Here is a 15,859-nt window from a genome sequence, read left to right on the forward strand (position 1 = left end):
TTACATTAAGGTAGGTTATGGTGTGCTCACATGCCGTCAACGCTACAACTATGCACAATAACCTAATGATCTTCATACAACATTCTCTACCATGAATTTCTCCTCTCTATCAGATTCCACATGGTTTCCAAATTCTGGTGCTACCAATCACATGACACCTGATGACTCACACATGGTGAACTGACAAGCATACGCTGGTTCAGATTAAGTTGTGTTCGCAAATGGTAATACCATACCTATACATTCCATTGGTGATTTTCATATTTCTACTCCTAATTTTAAGTTAAAAGATACTTTACATGTGCCACATTTAACAACAAACTTACTTTCTTCTTCTCGTTTGCTCTATGAAAATAATTGCGTCCTCTCTTTTTCTCGTGATGGTTTCTCTATAAAGGACCGACAAACAGGGAGAGTACTTCACTAAGGCAAGATTAAAGACTCCCTATTTCCTCTACAAGCGCAACCCTATTATCCTTGTCCTTCTTCTAATGTCATTGCAGCCATGGCTTGAAAGAATATTTCTCTTGATAATTAGCATAAGCATCTGGGTCACCTTGGACCACGTATTCTGATAACTTAGTCAGAAATAAATGCACGTCTTTTGTTGGAAACAATAATATATCTAGTTGCTTAAGCTGTTCCATTAATAAAAGTTGTCGCTTGTCGTTTTTAAGGTCCACTACAAAAACTCCTGCCCCTTTACATCTTATTCACTCAGATTTGTGGGGTCCTGCTCCTGAATTATCTCATGGTGGTTTTCGTTATTATCTAATTTTTGTAGATAATATTTCTTGATATACATGGATATATCCATTAATTCAAAAATCTAAAACTTTTGACTACTTTCAGAAATTTAAGCTTCTTGTTGAAAATCAATTTGGCACCACGATAAAGTATTTTCTAACTGATGGAGGAAATGAGTATATTAACGAAGTTTTTGCAGCTCTTCTTAATAATGCTAGCATTGAAACGACAATGATTATATTAACAAAATGGCAAGGCATAATGCAAACATCGTCATATTGTTGAACATGGTCTTGCTCTTTGTCATCATGCCTTCCTTCCACGAAAATTTTGGATTAAAGACTTTTCTACTGCAGTTTACCTCATAAACAGATTACCTTAACCCTGGTTACAACACAAGCACCTTATGAGATGCTCTTCAATCGACCTTCAGACTATGCTACACTTCGCATATTTGGGTGTCAATGTTTTCCCTTCCTAGGCGATACAAGGAAAAACAAAATTTCTCCAAAATTGGTGCCATGTGTTTTCTTGGGCTATGGAACCCAACAAAAAGGATATCGGTGCCTTGACCCACAAACTGGTAAAGTATATTTCTCTCGTCATGTTCGGTTCAATGAAGCTGTGTTCCCATTTACTCAACTGCTTACCACTGGTCCTCTTAAGCCATCTATATTACTTGAAGATTGGGTTACACCAATAGAACCTACATTACCTACATCTCATGGTCTGTTCATACCTCCATCGTTGTTACCTACACCACCAACTGTTACAATAATCCCACCAATTACCGTTCCTACATTGCCACCAACACCTCACACAGTCCCACCCATTCCCATTCCCACAGTGCCATCAAAATTTGTCATCACTTATCAAAAGTGACATATTATACCCTCACAACCTAGTGCTACAAACCATATTAACTCATTATTATGTGCTAACACAACCCAACCACCATTAAAACCAACCAGATCAGTAGATCCCATGGTGACTTGACTTTGTGAAGGTATTCTTCAACCTAAGAACCATTTTACAGGTCATGTAAGCAAACACACACTGCCAAGATGCCTCCAAAGTGTGGTTCATTTTCTTGTTGACGAGCCTATAAGTTATACCGAAACATCCAAATTACCTTATTGGCGAGTTACAATGCTTGATGAATATAATGCCCTTTTTCGTCAACAAACTTGGTCGCTTGTTCCAGCTTCTCAAGCCCAGAATGTCATCGGATGCAAATGGGTTTATAAGATCTAATGACATGTTGATGGCTTTATAGAACGACACAAGGAAAGACTTGTTCCAAAAGGTTACCATCAACAATATGGGCTGGATTTTGATGAAACATTTAGCCAGGTTGTTAAACCCCCTACCATTCGATTTGTCCTTTCTCTTGCCATAAATCAATGTTGGCCTATTCGTCAACTTGACGTTAAAAATGCCTTCCTACATGGAATTCTTCATGAAATTGTTTATATGAAGCAACCACCAGGTTTTATCAGTAAGAATTTCCTAATCATATTTGCCGTCTTCACAAATCCATTTATGGGTCGCGACAAGCACCAAGAACATGGTTTGATGGCTTTAATGCTACACTATTTGAGCTCGGATTTGTTCAAAGCAAAACTGATGCGTCTATGTTTCTCCACTGCGCTGACCATGATATCACTATTCTCCTTGTCAAGGTGGACAATATCCTCATCACTGGCTCTAGCAATGCTTTCATCTCAACAATCCTCACCAAACTGCGCAAGAACATTGAGATTAAAGACCTTAGGTCATTACACTACTTCCAGAGGAGTGAAGTTTACCATCATTCCCATGGTATCCAAATGAGTCAAACAAAATATGTTTTCAGCCTTCCAAAGACAACTAATTTCCTTATAGCTAAACCACGTTTATCCATCTTTGTTAATGGTTCTAAATTATCCTTATATGATGCTGGTGGCCTTTTTAATGTCGCATCCTATCGTAGTCTCATTGGTGCACTGCAATACCTCACCATCACACGCCCAGATCTTACATATGCTGTGAATCAAGTTTGTCAATTCATGCATCAGCCACGTGACGCACTTAGTTGTCGTTAAAAGGATTCTTCGGTACATCAAGAACACTCCTCATTTTGGCATCATCTTGTTAAATCTCATGATGAACATTTGAGGGGATTTTCTTATGCTAATTGGGCTAGTTCTCCAGATGATTGACGTTTTACTACTGGCTCGTGTGTTTACTTTGGTCCTAACCTCATCACTTGGGCCACTAAGAAGCAAACCACTGTTTCTAGATCAAGTGTTGAATTAGAATATAGGGCATTAGCACACACAACATTGAGTGGCTTACATTCCTTCTTCGAGAGTTGAAAATCCCATTACACCATCCTTCATTGTGACAATATCAGTGCTACATACTTAGCCTCCAACCCAGTTCTTCATGCCAGGACTAAACATATTGAGATTAGCTATCACTTCTTAAGGTATTTCGTGGCTCTCTAAAAATCATGTTTGTTCCAAGTGCTGACCAGACAACAGATTTCTTCCCCAAAGCTCTATTGGTACCCCGATTTCAATTACTAAGAGACAAGCTGCTGGTTCGTCCTTGCTCCACCACATCTTGAAGGCGGGTGTTAAGAGATTAACAAATGATATATTGGATAAACTAAAAAATCAGGTCAAAGGGAAATCCAGATAGGTTTGTTGAGAAAATCTCATATGAGTTTGTTGAGGGAATCTCTCCATCTCTCTCTTTTTGTTGTAACAACAAACAAATAAGTTTGTTGAAAAAATCTCTCATCTCTCTTTTATTGTTGTAACTATAAATACACAATTAAACACCATCATTTCAATGTGGTGAAATTTTTTCAAATTATTATCTTCTTCTCTCATCTATTCTCAATTTCTCACTATCACCTCCACCACCATCATTATCACCGCCACCATTTTCGCCCCCTTCCATCACCATCACCATCACCTACACTACCAAACAGCCGCTATCACCACCACTGCCACCTCCAGTAGCACTATCGCCAACTCCACTTCCTTCCACCACCACCACTGTCACCATTGTTGCCGTCTTCCACCTACACTGTCATCGACATCTCCGCCTTCCACCACCACTACCACCCCTGCCTTCCACCAATGCCTACACCACTACTGCCTTCCACCAATGCCTACACCACTACTGCCTTCCACCTACACCGCTGTCACTCCTCCACCACCACCACCTTCACCTACACCATTGCCACTTCCACCGCCGCCGCCACTTTCCAATATTATCGCTTACAACACTTCCACCTTCCACCTCCACCACCACCGTCATTGCCTTCCACCACCGCCGCCATTTCTTTTAAAAAATTTACAAAAGAATGTTATTTTGTTAGTTTTATTTATTTATCATTGAAAGAGGTATTTTGGAGAATTCAATTTAAAATTCATTTAGAATAGTAATTATCATTCCATTCCTACATCTTTTCATATTTGCAACCAATACTGAGAATAACCATTCCATTTCATTCCCATTCAATTTTCACTTACATCCCATTTCATTCAACACAACATTAATACATAGAATCCTATTGTGTTAGCTGGCATAAGCATAACAAAGAAACTCTCTCATCTTCTGAAATTATGCCTACAAGATTATGTATTAGTCTCGTTTTCATTTTTTTCAAATCTAACCAGACGTCTACATGTTTGAGCGTTGGATTAAAAAATTTATTAGATGATGCATTTGATGTTTTACAGATTTTAAAAAGTATTGAATTTTAGTAATTAAATAATAAGAGCTCGTGTCTCTTGAAATGAGATTTTTTTTTTTTTTTTGGTTGATATATATTTTTAAGAAAGTGTGTGGGCACATCTCACAAAAACTACACAAGGGCCAAAAAGGCCCGCTATTAGGGGTGAACACGGTTTTGTTTAGACTATTTTAGGAATATTTTGGAACTAAATCGGTCTTAACAGTGCCACAAAAAATGGAAACAAACCGAATCGTGATAACTAATAGAAACAAACCAAACTGAACAATGAGAAATCGATTTGGTTCGGTTCCACCGTTCTAGATGAAACAATGAAATTGTTCTAATCTCAAGAATTCAAGTCCTTGGAAGATCATTCATTGGTTTTAATAGGGTTGAAAAAAAGCCTTATATTTCATTACAAAAATCGGAAAATGTCACTATTTTCAGTTCTCTTTGACACTATTAGTTATTATATAGAAACAAACATGTAAAAGCACAACATCAAATAATAGTAATAAATATAATTATTATCCTTCCTATATATCTTGCTGCCAATCAAATGGATCAAAAGAGAAAACCTTATTACAAATAATAATTATAATAATTGTCAAAGGATTTATATATTTAACTTACACCCTCTCACCAATTTGGCGCTCCCCAAAGGCAGCATCTGTATTTTTTTTATATTTTTTATTGCAATATTGGGAGCAACAAGTGCAAATTTTTTTTTTACAAACTTACTTTCTTGAAAAACTCAGTACGGTGAATCCGAACTTGTAGGGATAGAAGCCTAATCCGATTCCCATCACGTGGCAGCGGGAATCCTGAAATTTAGGCATTGTGAGAGGCGATTGTTGACAAGTGGTATTTTAGACCTACCAAGTGTGGGGAGCTGCTTGTCTTCCCCTTGAAGGAGAGGAAGTTAGGGAGGTTAGCTTCATCGGAGGTGATATAGACCTTTTCTGGTTTCATCTCTTCTAAATTACAATGTCTTAATTTGATTTCTACGTAATTATACAGAATTTCTTCTGAAATCTAAATTTCATTTCTTTTTAAACCAGAGACTTGACAGAATGAATTGATCATTTTAGCCATTATAAAATATCCTCTTAATCTGAATATCCTGCCCTCATTTGCAACCACTTATGAAAGAACAACGTAATGGCTCTTATCCATTATCAATAAACTAATTACTATTACCAATACTAGCACTAATAAAATAACTAATAATCACTACAAATACTACAACAATGCAGATGACTAGCAGCTGAAACTAAAATTAATTTCCTACCAAACAAAAAACACTAATATTTATCTTATACAAACAATAAAACAAAGTTTCAGTCCATCACAACAATATAATAATTTGAGAGACAAAAAACACAAGAATTAAAATAAACTTGCACTTCAATGTACTACAAAACCAAAAAAAAGGCACCAGGTTTTCTCTCTCACACACTAGTGTGTAACAATGTTCATATATAAAACCTTACTTCGATCTCTCTGGCATTCTCTCTGAGTGTTAGTACAGTTGGGTTGTCTTGATGCATTAGAGGCAACTTCTGTGTTGATGCACTGGTATACGCAACACTTCTTCTGTCTTTGGGGTCTTCTTATCCTGTATAGGTAGAAATAAGGGAGATAAAATATAAACTCTATTTTGTCCCACACATAGACCATATTGACGCAGAGGATCAATGACAGCAAGTAAAATAATTAAGAATAGCAAAGTATTCTTTAAACACTCGAATCCACGAGAAGAAATTGAGAAAAGCTCTCAGAAAAATAAAAGAGATAACACTGTTCATGCGATGTTCACATGTACTGCATCACATATATGTTTACTCTTCTACTAGATAAATGTTCCCTTTTCGAGAGATTTGACTTGATAATCCTATTAAGACATGACAAACCAACAAGATTAGGAAAGAACAAGGACCATCTATGAGTTGCTATAATATTGTGGATGAAGGTATATGATCTACCTGTCCATGCACGTAGTAGGACTTCTGTATCAAAGGTTGTTTCGAATATTGCAAAGCCTCTATATATGGATGATATAGCTCTTAGTAGAGAGAGGCAGAGATGGAGGTGGATGGGGATTTTCCAGAAGTTATCAATACAAAGCTTCATGGTTTGCCTTGTCGAGTGACTGTGGAATATGAATGGAAGCCACAAACATGTGGAATATGCAAGAAGATGGAACACACTGATAAAATGTGCCCGCTGAACAAGAAGAAAGATATAAAACCTAAGGAGAAGTGGTTGTAAAAAGAGCAGATAAAGAAAAGGAAGTAGTGCCAAAGCAAAGTAATGGTGATACGTTGATGGCTTTAGAAATGCAGGAGGATAATGGAAGCACAGGAGGATATGGAGGGATTTACAGTGCAAAGAAAATCAAAAGGAAAATCAAAGGCAGCAAGACCAGTATTACAGCTTCAAGTTTCTTTTCCTAATGCATTCCAGGTGCTTGATGAGTTTACTGCTAGAGATGGGATTGGGGAACAAACTTTGGATTTTAATCAGGAGAGTGAAATGGAGCCAGAAAAGAGTGAGGAGGAGGATGTTTATTCAGAGGAGAATGAGATATCTCATGTAACTGTTATTGAAGATGATCCTCTGAACCAAGAGAAGGATGTGTCCCCAAAGTCAACTGGGAAACAAGCTACAGGGGAGGGGGGACATGTCTCACCAGAGGGAGGTAATTCCTCAAAGAAACAGAAAAAGAAGGCTAAAAAGAAAGAGGTAGAGATTGATCCTAGTGTTAGAATTACCAGAGGTATGCTTGCAGTTGGGGTTCATCCACCAACATCCCTTTCTCAATGATAGGAATGTGGAATGTCAGAGGGCTCAATAGGTATGCTATGCAGAAAGAAGTAAGACCTGGTTGAGTAGTTCCTCAATTGTTTTGTGTGGTTTGGTGGAAACTAGGGTTAATAGTAATAAGTTCCAAAGATTAACAGATAGAATTAGAAATAATTGGACTTGGGAGAATAATTATTCAGCGGATGCAGGTGGAAGAATTTGGTGTGGCTGGGATCCAATGAGAATTAGGGTTTCTGTACTGGTGGTTAGAGATCAGATGATATTATTGCAAGTTGAGGTTAGAGGCTCAAATGCAAAAAAATTTGTGACTTTTGTGTATGCCAAGAACACAGCTATAATGAGAGGAAAGGTCTGTGGAGGGATCTTGAGGAGTGTGCTCATTTAGTTACTCGACCATGGCTGTTGATGGGTGACTGGAATGTGGTAAGATTTAATGATGAAAAGAAAGGAGGTAGAAGACATCCACCTAGAGTGTTCCTTGATTTCAATCAGACAATTGACAATTTATGTTTGACAGATGTTCCAACATCAAATGGTTTATACACCTGGTGTAATAATAGACACTCCAATAGAAGAATTTATGCAAAACTGGACAGGCGATTAATGAATGAGAACTGGGGGCAGGTTTTTCCAAACTCTCACATTGTGTTGACACCCCTTTAACTTCAGATCATTGGGGTTTGAGTATGGATTTCCCTTTACAGATTGTTGATGGCCCTAAACCTTTTAGATTCCTTTCTGTTTGGAATACTCAATCTGCTATGAAAGATTTGATTGCTGATGTGTGGAAGATTAAGACAAGTGGGGATCCAATCAAAAGGTTGTTATATAAATTGAAACTCACCAAACAAGCAGTTAGAAATTGGAATAAGGAAAAGTTTGGTTCTGTTTATGAAAAAGTTATTTCTTGTAGGAAGAATCTTATTGATTTACAGTAGCAGTTGAAAGATGATCCTATGAATGAAAGGCTTATTCAAAAGGAGGATGAAGATAGGATATCTTTAGAAGCTGCCATCTCAAATGAATCAATTACTCTTGCTCAGAAATCCATAATCAAATGGGTGAAGGATCAAGATAGAAGTTCCAAAAAAAATTTCCAAAAAATTAAGCAGCATAGGGCAGGAAATAATGTCACAGCTATTCAGGAGGAAGGGGGCTTTATCACTGATCAAAATATCATCAAAAGTAGGTTTGTTGAACACTTTCAGAGGGCATATGCAAATGATCAACCTGCTTCATGTATTCCAGAGGCCAGATTTATCAGAAATACTCTCAATCCTGAAGAGGTTGCTATGTTGGAAGATGTATCAAGGGAGGAAATAAGGAACACAGTATTTTCAATGGGCCCTGATATAGCCCCAGGTCCAGATGGATTCACCACCAGATTCTTTCAACAATTTTGGAGCATTATTGGAGAAGATTTTACTGATGCAATATTGAAGTTTTTCTCACATCCAGACTTGGGCAGAGGGACAAACAGCACCTTCATAACACGGATACAAAAGAAAAAAGATGCATTGAAGGTTGGTGACTAAAGGCCTATATCTTTATGTAATGTCTTTTACAAAGTCATTGCGAGGATTTTAGCTAATAGACTAGCCAAGGTTTTGGGGAAGCTTGTGGATAAGGAACAAACTGCCTTCATCCAAGGTAGAAAGATTCAAGACAACATTATTATTGCTCATGAACTCCTGAGAGGATTTGGTGCAAAGAGAGCAAAGCCTACTTTGGCTTGGAAAATTGATTTGAGGAAAGCTTATGATACAGTTCAATGGTCTTTTTTGACAAATACAATGAAGCTGTTTGGCTTTGGAAGTACTTGGATTAATTGGATACAAGTGTGTTTATCTTCTGTTTGGTTTTCCATTATTGTGAATGGGTCTCCTAATGGAATTTTCCAGCTTGAGAGAGGGTTAAGACAAGGATGTCCTTTATCTCCTCTTCTTTTTACTCTTGTTACAGAGTATTTTTCTGGAATGATTGATGCTGAGGTTAAGAGTGGTACTATTTTCCCTTCTGTAGCTGCAAACAAAGTTGGTTTACCTATCACACACCAGTTCTTTGCTGATGATCTTCTTGTGGTAGTCAGAGCTAATATGGCAACAGCTCTTACATTAAAAAGAGTCCTGAAATTGTTTGAAAAAGTGTCAGGTTTTAGCTGTAAACAAAGACAAATCAAAACTGTACTTCACTAGATCAGTTAAAAAAAGAACAGCTGTGGTGAGGGCTTTGGGCTGCAAAGTTGGAAGTCTTCCTTTTACTTACCTGGGACTACCTATTTCTGATAAGATGTTGAGAAGAAGGGACTGTCTTAGTCTGATAGATAAAGTCATAGCTATTACTTCTAGATGGAATGGTATGCATTTATCTATGGCTGGGAGAGTGGAGCTTAGCAGAGCTGTCATCATTCCTATGGTACACTACTGGACTTCAGTATACACTCTACCTGCTATGGTCTCAAACTTAATTGAGAGAAGAATGAGGAATTTTATTTGGGGGCATGTGGAAGACAGAAAGCAGATGCATGGGCTGTGTTGGAAAAAGCTTGCTGCTACTAAAGAAGAAGGGGGGCTAGGGCTGCGAAGAATTGTGGACATTGATTTAGCTTCAAAATGTAATTTGGCCTGGGATTTCTTATTGTCAAAGGACAGAATATGGGTGGCATGGTTTGAGAAGTGTTACTTGAAACAGGCTTTTTGGAATGTGGTGCCTAAGGTAACATGTTCTTCTATCTGGAAGAGTATTATTGCAATACGAGATGTTATCAAGGTGAATTGTAGGTATAGAATTGGGAATGGCCAAAACATAAAGCTGTTTTTAGACCCTTGGTGTGATGGTCAGTTTTTGGGGGATCTATTTAGTCACAGGCTGTTGGGGTCGCTCAGCAGAAATAAGATGAGCTGCTTAAGTGAGTTTATTGTTAATAACCAATGGGATGATGAGTGTTTGATGAATACAAATCAGGAAGTGCTACAGGTGTTTCACAGACAGAAGATTTATGGTGGGGAGGATATCTTGAGATGGAAAGATAATTTCAGTTTCAAAGCTGCTTGGGAGGCCTGTAGAACCAAATACCAGGTTGTAAACTGGTGTGGGCCGTGCTGGAGTGGAGGGAGACCTAGATGGTCAACTCACTCCGTATTGGTGCTGTAGAATGCTGTTCTTACACAGTCGTATATGAAGAGAAAAGGTTTTTCTCTAGCTTCGAGGTGCTGTCTGCGTTTAGGTTAGGAAGAAACACTGGACCACTTGTTTTGCAGCTGTGTTTACACATGGAAGGTGTGGATTACTTTATCAGATGTGTGTGCTTGGAACTTACAGAGATGTTATGAAGTCCATGAGCTTGCATTGATGTTTAGGCAGAAATTCCAAGGAAAGGGAAAAAATAAGTTGGCAAGAATATTGTTCACAGCTACTCTTTATTTCATTTGGATGGAAAGGAATGACACAGTGCATGATGATTTTTTCAAAGACTCACGAGATTTAGCCAAGGGTATTTTGTTTGAGGTTTTGGATGTCATGGGGGTATGCCTCCAGGACATTTTATAATATGTGCTTAGATTCAATTTGTTTGTGATCCCTTGTAAGGGTGCGCTTCTGTTTATTTGTTGTTTGGTGGGGGTATACCTTCATTTTTTACATGTACCATATTGGTTATATTTTAATACAATCCTTCATTTAGGAAAAAAAAAAGAAAAAGAAATGAAACATTCCATTTAATCAAGGGTACTGACCAGATTTTATGGAAACATGAGCTTGCTTTAAATCCTTTTGGAAACTGTGTAGAGTCCATTTACCCTTAAAGAGCAGGCCTGCTTCATGTTTCACAACCAGTCAAATACTGCAGAAGGGTGCCAAATCTCTCTAATTTGCAGAACAGGGTTTTGCTGAGAGCCTAATTGTTACAATTGTGTGAAAGACATTGATAGTGTGGAGCACCTTTTCTTTGGTTGTGAGTATGCTCAGCAGTTGTGGAAATGGTTTGGTGATCTGTTTCAGTGGAATTGAAGGCCTTTTGGCCGGCTTTTGGCACCTAAAAGATATGGAAGAAGCTGTTTTTGCTGCTCTGATATTCCTTGCTTCTGCTGCTGATGATGTACCGGGTAGTGAAATCGGAAGTTCAAAACAGTCTAGTACTCTTGATGAATCGGATTGATCGTGGCCAGTTTTGGGTCTCTTGATCATTTAACTTGATGGTTTATCTCCAACTCCAGAAGCAAATATCTGAGGAGTAAATTTCTCAGGCCCAAGCTCTTCAAAATGGTGTTTTACAGAATGCTTCACAGATTGCTGGGAGGATTATATCGGAGGTTGCTAATATGTTGGGGATCCATTTAGAAGATATTGTTGAAGGGTTTGTGGATTGATTTTGAGAGGTTGATGGTCAGTTATTTTCTTGTTTCTGGTGTTGAGAGGATGTTGTTCCTTTCTTCTTCTATTTTTTGGATTGTTCCCTTCAATGTTTCTTTTTTTCTTTTTCTTTTTTTCTCTCTCTCTCTCTATATATATACATATATATATAATCTCTGAGTTTTGGAGTGGGCATTTTTCTAAGCCTTTGTAATAGGTGGGATGCCTTCCTTTCTGATAGTGAATATTTTACTCATGGCCTTCAACTCAAAGGGAGCATGCAAGAATGGGGAGATAATATATTGCAATTTCAGATAAATGGAAGGACTTAAAACTTTAAAAAAAAAAAAAATTAAAAAGGAATAAAGAATGGGGGTTGGGGAAGACAAGAATAACTCACCAACATTAAGACAGCTGAAGAATCATCAGGCAGTAAGATAAAGCAGAAGCATCTTCAGCCAGTCTGTTTCCAAGATCTTGAGAGCGCCTCAGCAAAAAGTTGAAACCTGAAAATAGTAATTAATAAATAACCGACAAACTAGCAATTAATTATGGATGGATTCAACGGAAGATCTAAACTGAATGCATAAAATACAAACCAGATTTGAAATTTACCACTTAAGCATGTAAGGTTCATGTTATGACTCATAATTCTTAAGATTTACAGATATAATAGGGAAATTGAGCTATCAACACTTACCCAAGAAAGAAATCAACCCATTAATAGAGAATATTATCAGCACTTGAAAGTATAGGGATGAAGGAGAAAGGGATTTGTTTCACACGATTTCTGTAGCTCCTTTAGAATCTGTAGTAGAAGATATATTAAACAATATCAAGTAAATGTTCACTTAAGCCTATTTCCTTCACAATGTCGTCTCAATTGTATAAGGTAAGACATAAAATGTGCTCAATGGTGCTTGACGGTACACCTAAAGAGTGATCTTTCAGTTTTCCATTACCTGGAAGATGATCATTGTTGGCCTTTGACCCATTGCAGAAAGCACATAAGAACTCCATCTATATTTCAATTCATCCCCCAACAAAGGTGGTCTTCCCACTATTTGGAAGAAGGCCATCTTTAGCCATTTCACTAAGCAAGTTAAATACAGCATCCATGTTACCTTCTTTAAGATTTATCTCAACAAGGACTTTTGCAAGCTCAGCATCGCTAAGCCTGCAGCTATTTAATGTGTTCCTTGTAACCTCATTCAACTCCACACTCATACCCTTTTTGAAAAGCTCTTTAATCAGAGCAATAACAGTTACAGTATGAGGAACAAAACCAAACTGCACCATTTCCTTGTAGAGATTGAACGCTTTCAATAGATTTCCACCTCTACAATGACCGTGTATAATAACATTATAAACTGCTTCACTAGGCTTGTAGTTCCTCTGTATCATTGATTCAAAAACTCGATCTGCTTCATTTATCAAACCCTTCATACAGAATCCTTTCATGAGAGCTACCACACTCCTAAACTCACTATTACAACAGTTCTCTATCAGTGTATCATATGTGACATGATTTGAGACAGGCTCGTCATGAAACAACTTAAACAAAAGCTGCTTTGCATCCCTCATCCGAGCTTGCTTGCTAAGCCCATTAATTAGCACACTGTAGGTAACAGAATCAGGAAGGAAGCCCTTTCTGATCATTTCAGCATGCAGATAGAGAGCCTTTTCAATATCCCCTTCGTCACAATAAGCTTTGATCAGGGTAGTATATGTACATTCATCCAGAGGCAAACCTATTTTCCACATTTCTTGAGAAAGATCGACGGCTTCATTCAGTCTCCTCTGCTCGCATAGGCCATGAATCAGAGATGAATAGGTAATAGCATCGGGGGAAACTCCTTTATCCACCATCTCCCGCTTCATTTGAAATGCCTTATCCAAATCTTTATTTCTGCAAAACCCAGAAATGAGAGTACTGTAACTAACAACATCAGGTTCTAACCCTTTCCCCACCATATTTTGAATCACTCCTAAAGCATCTTCCATCCTGCCCAATGCACAGTGTCCATTGATTAATGCATTATAAGTCACAATTGAAGGTGAATATCCAGTGTCAATCATTTCTTTCAAGATCCGATGAGCTTCATCCATGAATCCCTTCTGGGAGAAGCCATCAATCAATGTTGTATATGTTCTCTGATTCGGACCTAATCCCCTCGCGTGCATCTGATCAAAAAAATCCATTGCGCGATGCAAGTTCCCAGCCTTACACATGCAATTAATTAATGATGTATATGTAACAACATTTGGAGAGACACCTTTGCTCACCATCTCCGCATGCAAAACAAGTGCTTGGTGAAAATTACCTTCTTTGCAATAACCATTCACAAGCGTATTGTATGTCACCTCATCAGGGACAAAACCCTTCCGCGTCATCTCATCAAGAACCTGACCTGTCTCCTTCAGCCTCCCTTCTTGACACAACCCATTAATAATCACATTGTAGGAAATCAAGTTTGGCTCCAGACACTTGGCTGACATTGAATTCAACACTTTCAACGCCTCATCGATTCGTCCCATTTTACAATAAGCATTAATTAAGGTATTAAAAGTAACCACATTCGGCAAACACCCATTTCTCTTCATTTCATTGAAGAAACCCAACCCCTTCTCCAATTCTCTAACCCCACAAAAACCCCAAATCAGTATATTATAAGTATACACATTCGGCGAAATACCAGTTCTAATCATATCATTGTACAAATTTTCAGCTAATTCAATGGAATGGCGGGACCTAACTACCACATCAATAACAGAATTATACGATAACACACTTGGCATAAAACCATGAAGCTTGGCTAAATCAATAGTATTCAGAGCTCTTTTGATCAGTTTCAAGTGAGAGTACGATTTTACCACAAGATCAAACACAGCCGAGCTGGAATTGCACAGTTGGTATGAGTCTTTGAGACATTGAAACACAGAACTGCCCGTGTCGTCGTCGTCGGAACCCAGGGCAAGGGATTCGGCAAGGGACTGGGCAGTCTTGTAGAGCTTGAACCTGGTGAGGACGTGAAGGGCAAGACACTTGCAACGGAAGTCGAAGAACTGGCATTGTTGGGCCCAATTGATGAACTTCAGGGTTAAAGTTTTGTCGAATTGGCATTCGAGAAGCAAATGGGAAGCTGAATGAGGAGTGAATTGAGAAGATAGTGGTTGGAGGTGGACTGGGTGGTGGCGTTTGAGGATGGCGATGGCTTTGTCGATGAGATGGATGTCTGGGCGAGAAGAGAGAGAAGAGAAGGTTGAAGAATTTACTGGAGGAAGATTGAGCAGTTGAGAAGTGCCGAGGAGGGGTTTGAGGAGGGGCATCGGCTGCTGAATCAAGAAGGAAGCTACAATTTAGGGTTTTGACTGTGAGAAGAAGCTACAAATAGATGGGGGCGCTTGGCCTCTGCTCACTGCAACTACAGAATATGGCATGTTACAGAATATTTAGATTTTTTAAAAGGGTTAACATCATAAAACCCTTTCCCTTCTGCTATTAAATTGGTGCAAAAAATCCAACTAAAATTAAAAACTCTTGAACCGAAAAATGTTACCAAGTTACCTTGTACCGGTATGACTAACTAATTTAATTTTAAAATGGTAAAATTAATCTTATTATTTAATATTAAATTAAAAATTAATATTTATTATTATAAAATTACGAAAATACCAGTAGTCTTCTTCCTCCTCTTCACCCCTTTATAACTTCGTCTACCATTCTCTCTCTAAAATAAGTCCCATCACACCAATAACCAGATGTTGGTAGCACCAATTCCAACACCCAAACTCGACCAACGCCACCAACAACCAGTTAGAGTACAGATTCTACCACGACCCAAACCAATACCAGACACCACCAACAACCACGTATTCCACCACCACCCAAAACCCAAACCAGTTGTAGCGATCATTTATTCTGTTGGCATAGATTTCCTCATCGATCATTTGTTTTGAAGGCTCATCTTCACCGTCCATGTCTCATCCCCGATGACGATCTATATATCTTATAGTTAGTTATATATATATATTGATTATATATAATTAGTTGTTATATTAGTGGAAGAAGTGTTAATGGAGTTTGACGATGAGCAAAAAGAAGAGATTAAGTTGCCACTGAGTTATGACTCGCTCGGTAATGCGTACCGACCCAATATGCCAAGCCCATATGGAGCTAACGCATCACGGTAATGTTTGCTC

The 15,859-nt window shown here is 38.2% G+C and overlaps 1 protein-coding gene across 3 annotated transcripts; it reads right to left on the bottom strand.

Annotated features, from left to right (window-relative positions):
- Nucleotides 1–5,763: 5,763 nt before the first annotated feature.
- On the bottom strand, nt 5,764–15,132 carry LOC132300734 (pentatricopeptide repeat-containing protein At5g39710). 3 transcript variants are annotated; one of them, XM_059797944.1, is made up of 5 exons: nt 12,619–15,132; nt 12,357–12,464; nt 12,057–12,162; nt 9,350–9,432; nt 5,764–6,098 (listed from the first exon to the last, which is right to left on the bottom strand). In XM_059797944.1, exon 1 carries the CDS (start codon nt 14,984–14,986, stop codon nt 12,689–12,691), a length of 2,298 nt encoding a protein of 765 aa, XP_059653927.1. In that variant the 5' UTR covers nt 14,987–15,132; the 3' UTR covers nt 5,764–6,098; nt 9,350–9,432; nt 12,057–12,162; nt 12,357–12,464; nt 12,619–12,688. The 3 variants fall into 3 exon arrangements, with proteins under 3 accessions (XP_059653927.1, XP_059653926.1, XP_059653928.1); XM_059797943.1 differs by lacking the exon at nt 9,350–9,432; XM_059797945.1 differs by lacking the exons at nt 9,350–9,432; nt 12,357–12,464.
- Between the last annotated feature and the right edge of the window lie 727 nt (nt 15,133–15,859).

This window comes from Cornus florida, unplaced genomic scaffold (assembly GCF_030987335.1).
Source record: "Cornus florida cultivar Cherokee Brave unplaced genomic scaffold, ASM3098733v1 CherokeeBrave_3.0.0_Hap2_Chr03, whole genome shotgun sequence".
In the NCBI taxonomy this organism is placed as follows: domain Eukaryota; kingdom Viridiplantae; phylum Streptophyta; class Magnoliopsida; order Cornales; family Cornaceae; genus Cornus; species Cornus florida.

Coding starts and splice junctions, on each gene's coding strand:
- LOC132300734 (XM_059797945.1), bottom strand. CDS start 14,986: ATGCCCCTCCTCAAACCCCTCCTCGGCACTTCTCAACTGCTCAATCTT.